The following is a 16,996-nucleotide window of genomic DNA, read 5'->3' as shown; positions in this document are numbered from 1 at the left end:
GAAATTTCAGTTATAATTCTCTGATTTACATTTCTTTCTCATATCATGAAATTTTAAGTTACAAAATAAACTCCTACATTTTAGAGATCAACCACGAACTTGTGTTATAAAACGCATTCATGTTTTGTTTTTCAAGGAAGGAGTAAGCTTTGAAAATACTCTTAGTTTCTCAAGTTCTCCACATCTATCTTCGATTTTTTTTTTTCCGACTTCAGAAAGTATTGAGGATTGTAATCTTTTGGTACGCTCTGTTTCTTGCGCTTTTTTGCATTGGTAAGTATATGAAAAAACTGAGTATTGAACCTTTTTTTTTTCTTTTCTTGATGCATTTCTTCTGAAATATCTTTGAAGCGTTTTGATTTCGTGGAAAATGATAAAAAAAATTGCCATTGACAAAGGGAGTTCAAAAATTAAATGGAAACAAGCAAAGATCATTGTTAGAATGGATTGTTAATGTTGAGAATTTCGGAAAAACTGAGTGTATAGAGAATTATGCAAGAAATTCTAAAACTAAAGATTATTGGGTTAGAATTTTAAATTCTAATAGAGGTGATCATACCGTTGCTATTATTAGACAGAGATAACCTTGAAAAAATTGGATACAAACAGTATAAATTTATCAAATACATGAAGAAAAAACCTTGATTTTTGCATTTCATTGGATATTCCTTAGAAACTTTTCCTTTGCATTTGGTGAGAATCTTGATTTCTTAGGAATGACTTTAATTTTTTTTATTTATTTGCTCAAAAAGTTTGAAAAAAAAAATCGAGTCTAACAGAATCTTTTTCATTTTTGCTTTGTAATTATATGTGAAAGGCATCGGAAGTTTTTCTCTCGCACTGGTGAGAATTTTAATGTCTTAGAAATAATCTTGAAATATTTATACAGAATGAAAGATTATATGCTCACTTTAAAGTTTAAATGATGGATATGGTAAAACGTCATTCATGTTGTGTTCTTGAAAATGGAGGAAGCTTAAAGTACTTTCAGTTTCTCGAGTTTGCATTACGTAGGAGAAGTTAATATAAATATGCTTAAAGTGGAAAGAGTAGCACTACTCCTCTCTCTGTCAAATTGTCATTCTTATCCTAGCATGTTCAGTGTTAATAAAGAGAATGGAGTGCTCTTCTTACACGATATATATTCTGCTATATTAAATACTTAGTTTCCAGTCTGCTTTCTATATTCCTTATTTCTTTGTTTTATTTCCTTTTTAATCTAGCTAAACATTGGAGAGACGTTTTGTCGTATGGAGAATGCAAACAGTAAGAAAAGGGTTAAGGAACTTTAAGTAAATAGAAAACTATTAGTTGGACTTATCAGCCCGTCTACTACCATGCTAAACTTTAGGTAAGAATCTCTTTATCATGCTAATTGGACTTGCCGGATATTGAAAATCAACATTACAAAGGTGTTACTTGTATTTTTTCCTCTCCAACACTCATCAGTCATTGTTTCTTTATGTTTATCATAAGAAGATAATTTACTAAAAATGTAAAGATGATCTTATTGTTAAGTTGCAAAATGGAAGCAATTCATTCAAGTCAGGGAACAAGGCGGCTTACACTTCACAAGCTAAGGAAATAATCCTTGCAATATTAATATTGACAGGTAGCAAAGATTGGAGAACAAGTGGCGGTTGGTACGTTTTAGAATTTAACATGCCTTGCAGAGATTTCAATGTGATCATGGGCATGATTATGCTAGAACAAAAATAGAAAAACTCTTGGGTACATCTAGGAGTTGAAACACTTTGAACTTTGTCAAACAAAAAGGAAGAGGAAACATCAAACTTAGCGATCAAGTTACTTGGCATGTTTACTACTCATGTGCTGAAAGGTTCGGAGAGCTTCATGTTTAATTTACTAAGTGTCACGACCCGACTAGGGCCATGACGGGCACCCGGGGCTAACCACCGAGCACCACTCATTCTATTACTCATCTGCTCATAATCATAGAAAACTATTTTCATTTGATACAAATTCACTTTATAAACATGAGCCATTTCGGCTATCAAAATAATATATATATATATATATATATATATATATATATATATATATATATATATATATATATATATATATATGAAAAGCTGTGAGACCATACTACCCACAACCGCACATCTACGAACCTCTACTAGAGTGCTAGACATAGGGACGGGACAGGACCCCGTCGTGCCCAAAACATGAATATATATATATCAAAAGAATAAGCAATGGCACCTCCGGGAAAATGGAGTGCTCTCAATCATCTAATAGCTCCTACGAATCTGGATCACCTCCTTGTCTACCTGTGGGCATGAACACAGCGTCTAAAGAAAACGGACGTCAGTACGAACATTGTACTGAGTATGTAAGGCATCAACAATAATAACACATCAATGAAATGAGGAGGCATCAAATGAGGAGCAATCTGTAACTGACTGTCAATCATAAAAGAAATAATACAGGCTGGCATACTTCATAATCATCATCATATCATGTATGCATAAATGTATAAGCTGCCCGACCATATAGGTACGGTGTGATAATCATTAGCATTAGCCTGTGTCCAGGCCTCCCGCGTCCGGGGTATCATCTCATGCCGCCCACTAGTGGTGTCTGCCCATGCCAACTAGCCATGGTGTATACGCTGCCCGCCTTAGCGGTGTCTGCCCGGCCATATAGGCGCGGTGTAATGTCATCATAATATACTCATCATCATAACTCATCATAATATACTCATCATAATGCATGCATGGAGACTCAACGACAACTATACTTTGTCGGGGTGACGTAAGGTCGTGAACCCCCGATTCCATTATGGAGCATTCATAAACATTCTGCCTCACCTTGAAGGAATTAGCATAAGGTAAGTGTATATAATGATAAACATCAATAGATTATAGATAGCATCATTAGCTTTATAGGAACATCATATCATGGCCTCTAGAATCTTTAGACTTAAACTTATCATCATCGTTATCGTACTCATAGTGTATCTCTTATCTCATATGGCTATTCGTGAACAAAGACTCTTAGTTTTCTTGAAGATAGAAGATTCATGAAGAAGGAGGAAATTCATGCCATAAGATTCATGCCTTAGAAAGAAAGGACTAGCCTCACATACCTTTGTCATTTAACTATTCTATTGCTTGCTTGTTCTCCTTTAATGCACACATTCTATCTTCAAGAGAATTCGTATCCACATTAGCTAAACAATTACAAGAACGTGCTTACTAAAGCTAGAGAAAATTGAGCAGCATTTCCTTTATTTATATGACTTCCTCCATATCCCATATCAACTCCCAAACATTCATAACAACAATCACAATATCATAGACAACAATCATCATTCATTTATATTATCCACATTTCACAATTGCACTTCAAATTCTCCATAATCATGGTCATAGCTCACTATCGAATTCTTTCACATACAATGCTTATTCCATGTTCTAAATTTCATTCATAACCTACTTGCAATCACAACATATCCATATTCATGATTCATTCCAACTACTACTCAACAATGACACTATTCCCACATTTATGACCCATTTTCTATATTTTTCTACAATCCAAGTGTTTTAACTTTTCAATACCTCAAACATCATGAGAATACCATAAAACTTACCTTAGATAGTGTAGAAATAGGCCTTGAGTGGCAATACTCTTCTTGCACTAAAACCCTAGTTCACTTCTCTTGGAATTTCTTGGTTTAGATGACTTTAATGGGTTTCACACACTTGATTTTTGTTGGTTTGATGAAGTTGATCATCAATTTCCTTTGGATCCTTGTAGATGAAGAGTAAAGAATATTCTAGAGAGTTCTTGATTTGTGTAGGAGTGAAAATGAAATGAATTAAAATGAAAGAGAGGTCCCTTATATGATTTTAAAATCTGTCCCGACCATGATCTACGGACCAACATACGGTCCGTATAGTTTATACTGGCCGTATGTCTAGCCGTAGATCTGGTCCAGAGAGACATGCCATTCTGGGCTGATTATACGGCCAGACATACGCCGCATAATTTATACGCCGATATGTTGGGCCGTATAATGCCCAGTGGTTCCGAAATCATTCTCGTCAACTCGTTTGATCTCCGATCCTTATGGAACCTTCTTAACACTTGTTTAACACCTCAATACCAATCTAAGGGACGTTATCACTCTTCTCCAAAGCATCATTAAGCCATCATTAACTTGATACTCGTAAATCTTGCCCGACACACAATACATGCCTTGCTTTCCTTAACAACTTTCTTTCCTTATCTTAAATGCCTTTGAAATCTCGTTTAGGGTCATCAAATGCCATTTCTTACTTATCAAAACATCGGATACGTCATGCCCTTCATTGGCCTATTCACTATACGTTAACGGGAAATTTTCCGAGGTGTAACACTAAGATATATGTGAAACTATTAGTTTTTGAGTTTTACAATTGATTTTGGTTTTCTTTGGAAAATATATTCTAGGCATTCGGAAAATACGATCAACATCCATGATAGAAATCTTAGCAAGAAAAGAAAGAACTTGAGCGGCTCAAGAAACAAGAAATTCACCGGAAGAAAACCGCAAGATGACGAAACAAAATGTAGTCATGTGGTACCTATTTTACACATGTTGTAGATAATTTCTCATTTAGGATACTGAAATTCTATTAAGTACTGTAATTCACTGGTTAGGTTACTCGAGGACTTGATTGTGCTAATAATTGGTAGCTATATGGGTGGAGTTGATTTGTTGCATAATGATTTTGAATAGGATGATGACTACAATGAGTAGTCAGAAGCTTCGTTTTCATGGTTAATACTGCTCAACCGAGGAAGACATTAACATTCCAAAGTGAACTAGGAGATAATAAGAGTTGTTAGGCGATTGTCAAGCGATAATTGTTTGGCTTCTATAAAGATTCAACATTAGCTCTTCAATAAAACTTTACTTGATCAAGAAAAAAGATTCAGATGCAGCTCATTGGGATAACACAAAGAACTTATTCATTACATAGCTTGGACGGAAATTTAGGAGTCTAAACCTATGTATAGTCCTCAAACTTGGATTATAGAGGAGCTCTATCAGCTTTTGACTATTTGTGATTCTACTTAGCTTCATCAAATTGCAAGATATTTGGCATTTTGATTAATCATTAATTTTGTTTACTTAGGATTAGAAAGCAATCCTTTTTTGATGAGGTTAATGTATTATGATTGTTATTCTTTAATACTAACCGCGCATCGCGCGGGTGCGGATACTAGTACTTAGCTAATTAGATATTATACGGGTTCAAATTAGCATTCATTAAGGACCCGTTTGGCCATGAGAATTCTTCACTTTATTTGAAAATCAACATTTGTCCATAAAAATTTCAAATACAACTTGAAGTTTTATTTGGAATTTAGAAAACACCCTAAAATCCTGTTTTCACTTTCAGTACATTTAAACAATCAAATATTCTTTGCAAAAACTATAACCAAATTTCACAACAATATCTTCAACTCCAACTTCAAAATTACAAATAAAGTGAAAAATATTTGATTTCTATGGCCAAACACCTACTTAGTTATATATTATAAGGACAAAAATTAGAAGTTACCAATAATTGAGGGACTAAAAAGCATTAATTATCCCTTCCATTTAAAAAAAACCCCGGTTGCCCCTTTAACGGGTTAGACCCGATTCCCATCCCTTAAGTGAAACCCGGTAAAAATCTCTTTACATTTCAAAATTTCCCAGTCAAATATTACATAAATCAGGTTTTTGCTAATTTGAAAATTTGGAAATCTCAGAATATTCTGGAGACCATATGCGCATCGTAAACCCCATTAATCGGTATTTATTTTTATTTTCTTTTCTATTTGAGTGTCAGTTTCTTATTCCTTTTTTTAATCAGCTAATTTTGGAACAGCAGTATATGATCAAGAAATTATGTTCATTTGCTTATGTATGTAAAAGAAAATTCGGAACTTTTTACCATTGTAATAATTTCATAGGTGTTACCTTGCTGTTTTTATCTGAAAATGATTTTTTTTCATATATTTGTGAATGTGAAGAATCTGAAACAAGTCTGAATTATTGAACAAGATTTTAATCAATTTCGTCAATCTGTTTGTTAATTTAATTTGGGAAAATAAGGGGTAGGCATTTTGATCAATCAATCAACTATGCCTCTATTTTGATAGTGTTTTCTTTCAGGTTTTGCGGCTAATATTTGGGAAATGAGTGTCACAATGAGTATATATATATTAGTCTTCTTCTAGGCACTAGTGTTTAGTTTTATACCTTTTTTCTGATCTTGTAATATAATCTGGAAATCCTTTTTGCTGGTGTCAGTAGCGGAGCCAGGATTTTCATTAAGGGGTTCAACATATGAATAAAGTAAACACACGAAGAAGCCAAAGGGGTTCAACATCTACTATATATACACAAAAAGTACTTTTAATATTTTTAACCATGTAGAAACGAATTTTGTAATTTTTCGCCGAAGGAGGTTCAGATGAACCCCCCTAAGCCCTACCAGGCTCCGCCCCTGGCTGGTGTATGTGATTGTCAAGAAGCAGGAAGAATTTTGAATTACCGAGTTCAATCCATCCTGTTTAGCAAAAAGACGGATATTTCTTGCTCATTATCAAACAATCACTTATTCACAAACGTAGCTTGTTTGGATGGTTGTTACCTATTGTATTGTGTTGTTAGTTTAAATATGATGTTTGTTTTGATAGTTTCTTGAATTTTATTGTATCGATCTGTAAGTCCATCGTTATGTAACGATTAAAAGTCCATTTTGTGTAACGACCGATTTGGTGTGATCTTACCTTATTTCTTTTTCTCATTTTGTCTTGACTTATTATCTAATTATTCTATTTTATCCTTTACCCTACCTTTTTATAGTAGGTCTACCCCGTACCCTACTATTCTCGTAGGTTTATCTTTCAAATTGCTGACGTGTGATACTATGTAACGACGGAAAACGATACAATCTATCCAAACGTTGTATTCATCAGAACAATACACTAAGATACAATACAACACAATACAATATAGTACGATACATTACGAAACAATATGTAACAACCATCCAAACAGGTTTAATTAGATTCAAACCCATGTCTGGTTATCATTTTCTTAAACCTCTATGTTGAAGGAACCTTTTCATTAATCAAGAAATGGGAAGATGGAGTGTGTGCATTTTAATACATACTCTTTTTATTATACAGGTATTATGACATTAGTTGGGAACTGAGTGTTGCAACTGGATAATTAATTAACCTCTTCTAGTTTTTATGCACATATGGTTATCTTACTTATCTGCTTTTACTATGATTTGATTGTTGTTCATATCTGATCTATGTGGGTGTAACTGTGTAAGCAGTTAGAAGTGAGGTATAAGAATGCTTCTCATTTGGTGCTTAATATGACTATCGCTTGTGAGGCCAGCATTTTTTTAATCCTGTCCTGATAAACTAAGTTCGATGTACTGTTTTTCTTCTGTGGATGCTAATTTGCTTTTTGTGTTTATAGAATGTCTACTAGTGATGGTGACCACTCTTTTGATGTAAAGGAGCTATTGGAGATAAAGGCAAGATGTAAAGAGGTAAAATGTGCTCTTCAATCATTTTATAATATTTGTATAGTATATCCATGGAAGTAATAACGCAACTTATATTGGACTGAAGCGTAGTTGTTGTTGTTGTATATCCATGGAAGTAATGCTCGAACTAATTTCAGGAACTTTTCATGGCACTTGGGGGTTGTTTGATTCATGAACAAGTTAAATGCGGATTATAATTCATGTGTATTAATTAGGTGAATGACATTAGCCGTTGTATTTGCATTTTTATCGGATGTTTGGTTAATCACCTTAGAATATAGAATATTTAAAATCTACTTATCAAAGAAAAAAAAACAATATTTAAAATCAATACTATAAATATTATCAGATATAGTTGAGTAATAACAAGTAAAAGATGGTTTAAGTAAAAAAGTAATAAAAGGACATTTTTGTTTTTTCACGTGCTCTTATGCATGCATTAGTACTACCTGTACTGTTAGTCTACCTTGAATTAAACATAAAATTATATAAGAATTACATGGAAACTAAAAATGACATCCAAACATCTGACTAATAGTCCGGGATTTAATACTGGAATTAATTGGTTGAACAATTTTAAGTGAGAATATTGTGTGCAGTATTTTATTGAAACTGTTACCGGCTTTGCATGATTCAAAATTTGGGATTTTTTTTTTTTGGATTAGTCGAAAAGCTTTACTAATAAAGCAAGTCGGTGTCAATTTGCGTATTTGCTAACTTCTTTTTTTAGTTTGGCCTGCTTCTATGTTCATAGCTGTTGTACAAATTATTTTTCCTGATAATGACTGGATATGTGGTAACTTTCTTGCTATTTATCGTTCTTTACTTCCTTTTGCTTCATTCTCTTTTTGACAGCTTAGGAAAGAAAAAGATACGCTGAGGGGTTCACAGGGTCAGAGCTTTGAACTGATCAGAGTAATTTCATATATCTTTATCTTTGTTTGTAAATCTTTTGTTTTCTATCTTTTGGCCATTCTCACGCCATCTTCAGATATTCTAGATAAATAAAGTTGTTTGACACCAAAACCTGCCTTTATTAGTTGAGTAATACCATCTCCTAAAGAGGCAACCACTGTGTTATATGGCTGTAAAGCTGGTGACGTTCTGCATTTTTGTTAGTAAAATTGATGTGCTTATATACTTCTCTGTTACAATAGTGTTGACATAGATTTAAAAATCCAGAGCACAAAGTATGATCTTTGCTATTGATCTTGGAACATACAAATGTAAAAGCATATGAAAGGTCTTTTCGATGTGTTTATGCGAATAGGTTGGAGCCATTGATGTTCTTTTCCTTTTGTATCTTTACCCACGTCAATTAACTGCTTTTTTGTTTCAAGGTTTGTTTCAGTGGTTATCTTTTACCTATGTACAATCAAGTTTCTAGTGATCAAAATTATGAGGAGCTGGCACACTTTTATCTAATACTCTTGCTAACCATAAAATTTTATATGTTCTAGTGTAACCAGATATTATTATTTAAAGCTTCTAACGATCTTTATCTATGCTATACTTGTCATATGTTGATTCTTATAATCCATAAACTAGTGTAAAGAGGATGGTAGAGTTTTTCAGAAACTAGTCTCTTGTTACACGCTTTGAGCGTGTACCCCATATCAGTAAGTACACAATTTTAAAAGTCACATAAATAATATTATATATATACAAGTGCACTTTTTCTTATCTTTGTTTTTGAATTTTATTCTAAGAAAATATTTCTTGCATTATTTTATTCTATATTGCTCGGGCTCTTCAAAAATGCCGCAGGGTGCGTGTCGGATCCTCCAAAATAAGTACATTTTTGGAGAACCCGACATGGTGCGGCAATATTTTTGAAGTCCGAGCAACATAGATTTCATTTACAATACCAGCTTAAATTAATTATTTATAAATTATCACACACATATACGCAGACACACACACTATATACATACATATATATACATACATACATATATATACATATATATACATACATACATATATATACATATATATATATATATAACCCACAAGGGTGGCTCAGTTGGTTGAGCATGGGGCTTTCATAAGGGAGGTGTCAGGTTCGAAACTCCCTGCCTACGACAGCAGGGGATTTGCCTTCTGGGTCAAGCTCGTCGCACGGGGCTTGCCTAGTGCGGGTTACCTCTCCTTTGTGGTTTGTGAGCTATTGCACAGGAGCTGGGTTTACCCTGTGTGCACTCGAAGGGTAGCGGCTACGGGTTTCCATGTCATAATATATATATATATATATATATATATATATATATATATATGTGAATACCATGACACAATATTTAACTCTGGAGTTGGCCGATAAATTATATTATCAAGACTAAGAAAATAATTTAGATATAGAATTTACATAAAATCCCACATCAAAATATTTTTAAACTATGAAGATTTATATATGTTTCTTTGTCAAAATTGTTTAAATCAGTTGCAATTATAAGTAAAGAATTAAGACGAATCAATCAAAATCTTAAAAGTCTAATTTAAGAAAAGACATAAAATGGTCTAAACTAATTGGATTTGTAAATTAAAAATTAAGACGAATCATTCAAATTCTTAAAGTTTAATTTAAGAGAAGACATAAAATATAAAATCTGTCCACAAAGGTAAAAAAAAAAAAAAAAATGATATAAGAATTGGCATTTCAAGAGTTAATTCTACCACAACAACAACAACCCCGTATAATTCCCCAACTAGGGTCTGGGAGGGTAGGTGTACGTAGACCTACCTTTGCGAGGTAGAGATGTTGTTTGCTGTAGACCCCCAAACAACAAACAACAACATACCCAGTGTAATCCCACAAGTGGGGTCTAGGGAGGGTAGAGTGTATGCAGACATTACCACTACCGTGGGAGGTAGAGAGGTTGTTTGCGAGACTCAATAAAAACATTTTACAAAACATGTTTGAAAAAAAAAAAAGGAGTAAAGAAGCTATGACGAAAATATCGAAGGAAATATACTAACATCAAAATTAGTAAAGATACCCAAAGTAAAGGAAACAATAGTAGTGCTAAATTGAAGAATAAGATGATGATTAGATAATAGTAATAATAATACTGGTAAGTATATGGAGCAAATAAGGTGTTCTAAACTAAAACCATGCATATCCAGGACCCTTGACACAATTAGACATTTCGGAAGTTCCATATAGATTACTTCACAATACAATTTCTTTCAAATTCATTACCCCCAGAAAAAAGAGAAATCGCTCGACTACCTACTAACCTCCTACCGACCTACCCTAATCCTCGACCTCCATGCTCTCCTATTTAGAGTCATGTCCTCGGTGAGCTGAAGGTGTGTCATGTCATGTTTAATCATCTCTCCCCAATTCTTTCTCGGTCTATCTCTACCTCTCCTTGGGCCTATCACTGCCAACCTCTTGCATCTTCTCACTGGGGCATCTGTACTCCTCTTCACATGTCAGAAGAATCTCAGCCTCGCTTCCCGCATCTTATCAACCACTGAGGCCACTCCCATCTTATCTCTCCTAGTATGCCCACACATCCATCTAAGCATCCTCATTTCCGCTACTTTCATCTTTTGGACGTGTGAGTTCTTGACTGGCAACACTCTGCCCTATACAACATAGTTGATCTACCAACCACTTAATAAAACTTACCTTTAAATCTTGGTTGTCAAGAATTAATAATAGAAAATGTAAATAGTTTAAATACATGCATCGTACCAATTATTTTTTTAAAATTTCAAGGCAAACTTTTAAATTCGATGGCAAATATAGTGCACATATATATGCATTAAATGTTAAATGAATTATTTAATACTTAGAGGATACTTGATCAGAAAAATTATTGAAGGATACAAAAGTCCAACTCTTGATGGGTACTTTTGTAATTCAACTTTTACCTTAAAAACCTTCCACTTTTAATATAGTATTAGTTTTTGGATACGCGTGTTGCACGTGTATCCTATTTTAATGAGTGCAAATTTTAAAAACAAATTGTATAAAGTCTCTCAACAAACAAATTAGGATTACCTTTTTAAGTCTAAATCCAATTAAATTCTAATATGTTCACGTTTGTCTATGTCTTCATCCAATTGAAGCTTCTCTGGAATGTGGAAAGAAAAAATTCATATAAGAAATTAATGATACATTTTATTCAACTCAAACATAGATGATGGGAAATAAAAATGTATTGATGTATATTTAATTTTAATTTCATAGTGTTGATAAATCTTTCCATACGACAAATTAGCTCTTTCATAACCATTCTTGCTATATTTACATACATTAATAGAAATGCTGCCATAGGAAGACAATGATTTTTATATTTGAGCACAAAAGAATTAAGGACATGGTAATAGAAGTCTGATAAGAAAAAAGAAGCATTGAAATTTTTTGAAAATAAATTTGTATTCAAAAACTATTTTCTCTCTGAGTTCCGTAAATTTTCGTTACTAACTCACTAACTAAAGGATTTTCAAATCAGAAATGAAGTAGAAGAAGATTTACACAATACAACACCCAAAGATCTGGTTTAGCACCACAATGAAGTGGGTTGAGAACCATGAGGTCTCAGGTTTAATTCCCAGCGGAGGCAAAAACACAAAGTGATTTCTTTCCATCTGTCTAAGCCTTGGTGGACAGAGTTACCTGGTACCTGTGTTGGTAGAGGTAGCGGGTGCCATGTGGAGTTAGTCGAGATGCGCGCAAGTTGACCCGGACATCCCGATTATAAAAAAGAAAAAAGGAAGATTTACATACAATGAACAAAAGAATTCAAAGTCCCACACGAGACCATTAACTTTCACCTAAAACTGAATCAAAATAACATAAATCCCAATATCATTTTCTTGGTAATCTTCAGAATATACATACAAACAAATGGACCATTTTATTGAATATGGGTAAATTATCCGTAAAACGGATTAGAAACATTGAGATTGGAGCAAAGATTCGTACGAAGACGGACAATTATTGCCTCAGTAAAACTAACCAAATTACGAAATTAATACTACAAAGTGCATGCCAATTAAAATAAAACAGACGTGGACAATAGAAGAAAGTAGCATTATGTTTGAAAAGAAAAGAAGCATTATTACAGCATACCCAGTGTAATCCCACAAGTGGGGTCTGGAAGAGAAGCATTACAACAACAAAACATACCGGGTGAAATCCCACAACTGGGGTCTGGGGAGGGTAGAGTGCACAGAGACCTTAACCTTACCTTGGGAGGTAGAGAGACTGTTTCTGGTAGACCCTCGGCACGAGGAAAGGAAGAGAAACATTATTGTTTGGAAAAAAGAAAGAAGAGGGAATTAATTTGAATATTTTTCTCTATCAACTTTCACTTAACCTTGTGCGCTAGCGATAACCACAGGATGTTTTATATGTCTGAAGTCTGCCACCGTGTCTCGTTAAAGGACCTAAAGTCCTCTCGATCTACATAAAAACAAATAGACTGAACAATGTTTGCGATTGTTGTGAAAGTTTCGAATTCAAGAAATATGCAATGAAGGCAATAAGAAAAGTTGGGGCAGTAAATATAGTAAGAAGTAGCATAGAAGGTAATAAGAAAAGCTGGGTAAATATATTAAGGCTATTAAATTTCTCATAGTAATGCAATCATTACATTTATTTGATGAAGCAAAAATTAATAATTTCAAAGCAGTTTCAAATTATGGCAATATGATTGGTTTATATGTTTTTATTTCTTCCAAAATTTTTTTATGTTACCAGTCTCAAAAAAAAAAAAAAAAAAAAAAAAAAAAAAACTTCCAATTTTACTTATTATTTTTTTTTTCTGTTTATTTTTTTTGAATTTATATTCATATCTTTGCACAAAAGAGGTTTTGAAATAATATTTGCTTGAAATGAAAAATAGTTGTTCAACTTTGATGGCTATTTTGGTCTTTCAACTTTTAGAAGCTTCCCACTTATATAGTAATATGATATGATTCTACTGCACGGCAATTGGTACGCTGGTTCTGCGAATGGAATAGAGTTACAAACAACTATGAAGTATGAACTTGAACTATGAGATCTGTTGTCTTATGAACTATGAAGATATAATATGCATGTTTAACACAACTTATTGTCATCACAATTAATTTCGAATGGTTGACTGTGAAAATAACCATTGTATAGACAACTTATAGTATCAATCAGGAACATTCTATTATCTAGTTAGAAAGCTTGGAGACTAAGGTGAAAATTTGACTATTCCTATTAAATATATTTTACAGAAACTAGAACAGCATGGGCAGACGTTATCTGAGGCCCGAGAAGAAGACAAAAATCACATCCAGAAGCTGAAAAGTGAGCTGGAGAACTGTTCCCAAGAGATAGGTATGACTCCAAAGTATGCTTGCTACAGTATATAGGACTATTTTCTATTTTCCTTGGTAAACATTCCTTAGTTTCTTACCTAAAGTATATTCCCGGACTCCTGGTGCTCAGAGCCCCGCCCCAGACAGTAGAAAGTCGGAAAAAGAGAGTCAAGCTTATGTCACTGATAAGACACAAATGACAGTTAACCGTTGATTCTCCAAGTCAGAGTCATCTTGTGCCATCATATGAACGTTTAGCATTTTCCTTGGAGCAATATCACCTGTTTATGGACTACTATGGTCTTTTTATGGTTTATATCTTTTGCAGACTTGCCCCTTTATTTGGTCAGTTGTTGGCTAGTAATTTTTGACAGGTCATACCTTTATATTTTTGTAGCTTGTCACACAACATCACTCCCTTTTAATAGTAAAAATCTTATATATTATATTCTGTTACCTTGAATTTCCTATTTTAGGCTCACCATTTCCAATATATACGTCGTAGATTACCTGCAGGATCAGCTGAATTTGAGGAATGAAGAGATGGATTCTCTAAGTAAGTGTGTATGCAGCCTTCAGTTGAAACTTGCGAACTTTGAAAATATGGAAAAAGAGGTTACAAGGTTAAGGGAAGAGTTGGAAACGTCCAATGTTGAACGCTTGTATTTGTTGCAGCAGTTGGGAAACAAAGAGTTAGAGATAGAGGGCTCAGCTTTGTGCATAGAGAGACTAGAGGAGTCAATAGCATCTGTAGGTCTAGAGCATCAATTTGAAATAGAGAGTATGAAGCTTGATTTGATTGCCTCGGAGCAGAATTATTTCGAAGCTAAGAAATCCCAGGATGAAACAGATCAAGATAATGCTATGATGAATGAGCTTATTCATGACCTCGAACTTCGAATCTATGATGCAGAGAAAGTTATTGAAAGTGTAGAAAAGGAAAATGAAAATCTTAGGGAACAACTCCAGGCTTCTGAATTGAATGCCAAAACATTTTCTGTAAAAGTAGAGGAGCTATTTCGTGGTTGGCTAGCGAACAATGATGACAGTTCCCCAAGTAAAGAAGATGACAGTGCTTCAAGGTATGGAGTGAGTATATACGCATATCTTAGTCTACCATTAGCTTAAGATGATGCATGCTTAACGTTAAGTAATTAATTTAAGATCAGATGTTTGAGACAAGCTGTTATGATGTGAAGGAACCATACTTATTCCTGAGTAAATTCTTAGTATGATTCATCTAATAAAGCAAATTGTCATTCATGTTTTCGCATTTGTTACATGCATTTCGTACTTAGTCGGAGATAGTGATTGCATAGTCTTGTAGTTGACCATGCTTGTACTAAGAGTCTTTCTGTGCTGAATACCTGTTACTTATATTTAGAATAACTTATCTTTCCAACTATTTTTACATCGTGTCTCACACTATTGCTTTTGTTGAAGCTGCTGTGGTGACATTTTGGGCCCACTCCTTATCAGACTGGCTACTATAGGGCCATCATCAGATGTCGACTTGACTGACAAGATGAGGGAAATGGCAGGTCAAATCAAGAATTATGAATCACTTGTAAAGCACCTTAAGGTATATTTGTAGTTAACATCTGTAGAAACAGTCACATCCAAGTCTTAGTGCGATTTAATGCTGTTGGTCCATTAATTTGAATGGTTAGGACGAGCTGAGAATGGAAAAGCTAAAAGCCAAAGAAGAAGCAGAGGATTTAGCTCAAGAAATGGCTGAGCTGCGATATCAGATGACTGGGTTGCTTGAAGAAGAACGAAAACGTCGTGCATGTGTTGAACAATTATCTTTACAAAGAATAGCTGAGCTAGAAGCACAGGTATCTACCTTTACATCTGTCACTTACTATGTCCCTTTAGGAGGAGCTTTTTTGTGAGGTTCCTGATAGATTTTCTTGTTTTAACAAGGTTGAAAAGGAAAGGACGAAATCCTTCACTGAAGAAGATCAAAGTAAATCTGTCACCATTTTCAGACATGTCAGATAAACATAAAGACAGGTCAAATGTTGTCATTTCGAGCATGTCTGCTGGTGGAGTGTGTGTTTAAGGTCTGGTATCTATCTTGACTTGTATTTCTTTTGAGGTGTGTACTGAACGAAACTTAATTTGATTAAGAGAACGAGCTGTGCAGCACTGCCAAAGGATTCCGATCGGTAGTTGTATTATCACCTTATCAAATGGTGAGATGGTGGAAAAGTCCAGTTTGCTTCATTGTTTCCGGAATGAGTATAAATGCATTAGAATGAGCTTTCTATTTGCAAAAAGACTGGCAACTCTTAATGGAATCAATGTTGGCTTTCATGTGCTTGACAACTTGCTGGTTCCCATTAGCTGCTCTCCTGCCTTTGTGGATATGATTCCAGATGAAGGGCTGGGTTATCAGGATTGCACAGTTTAGTTGGATGATGATGCTTTTACATACCGGCTCATGCGGTACAGTTTTTTTTTTTTTTTTTTTTTTTTTTTTTTTTTTTTTGGGTGTACCATGGAAGTATTCGTGGAAATGTAATTTATGCTTTTGCTTGAAATTATTGGGTGTGGAGTGTGGACACAGTTTGTGATTAGTGTCCGGGAAGGTGCTGGCAGTTGCAGACTGGAACGTCCTCTACTAAGGGTGCCGTCTGAAATTGTACATTTTTTGAGTGAGATCTTTGTACTACTAGTGTTCCCTATTTGTTCTCCATCCGAAATCAAATGAAACGGTCAATATCTATTTCTGTTTATGCCTTCTCAAAATTTTGCTCTTTTTGCTCAATGTAATGGTGATCTGTCATCACATTACACATTAGTAGATGGATTCTACAAATTACTCTAAAGATAATCATATAAAATGATGTGCGGCAATAAGATCTACCCTAAATTCTCGTTGAGTTGGAAATATTGCTTGAAAATGATGTAATTAAAGAAGAGATAATTACAGTCAGATGCTCTTCGGTGATCTAGTTTGCCAATTTTAGCCCAACTCTTTAATTATTACCCTATGACTCGTCCTTTGTCCCCCACTCCCCAACACCGCACCCCCGCCCCCCTCTCGCTCTCCCTCTCTCTCTTCCTTTGTTTTCTCCTTTGTCTCGCTCTCTTTGCACGTTCCATCTTCTGAT

General features: G+C 34.3%; 1 protein-coding gene across 3 annotated transcripts; it reads left to right on the top strand.

The window, feature by feature from the left end:
- Positions 1-5,659: 5,659 nt before the first annotated feature.
- Positions 5,660-16,610, top strand: LOC132039971 (uncharacterized). 3 transcript variants are annotated; one of them, XR_009410535.1, is made up of 9 exons: positions 5,660-5,815; positions 7,505-7,577; positions 8,430-8,489; positions 13,794-13,896; positions 14,383-14,959; positions 15,321-15,459; positions 15,548-15,715; positions 15,804-15,943; positions 16,027-16,610. XR_009410535.1 is itself a non-coding variant. In XM_059430540.1 (8 exons), the coding sequence occupies exons 1-8, from the start codon at positions 5,790-5,792 to the stop codon at positions 15,879-15,881; spliced, it is 1,224 nt and encodes a 407-aa protein (XP_059286523.1). In that variant the 5' UTR covers positions 5,660-5,789; the 3' UTR covers positions 15,882-16,610. The 3 variants fall into 3 exon arrangements, 1 of the variants encoding a protein (XP_059286523.1); XR_009410536.1 differs by lacking the exon at positions 5,660-5,815 and adding an exon at positions 5,905-5,927; XM_059430540.1 differs by having other exon boundaries at positions 15,804-16,610.
- The last annotated feature ends 386 nt before the right edge of the window (positions 16,611-16,996 follow it).

Source organism: Lycium ferocissimum, chromosome 12 (assembly GCF_029784015.1).
Source record: "Lycium ferocissimum isolate CSIRO_LF1 chromosome 12, AGI_CSIRO_Lferr_CH_V1, whole genome shotgun sequence".
Taxonomy (NCBI): domain Eukaryota; kingdom Viridiplantae; phylum Streptophyta; class Magnoliopsida; order Solanales; family Solanaceae; genus Lycium; species Lycium ferocissimum.
The sequence above is the reverse complement of the archived record's forward strand: the minus strand, read 5'-3'. Positions and strand labels throughout refer to the sequence as shown.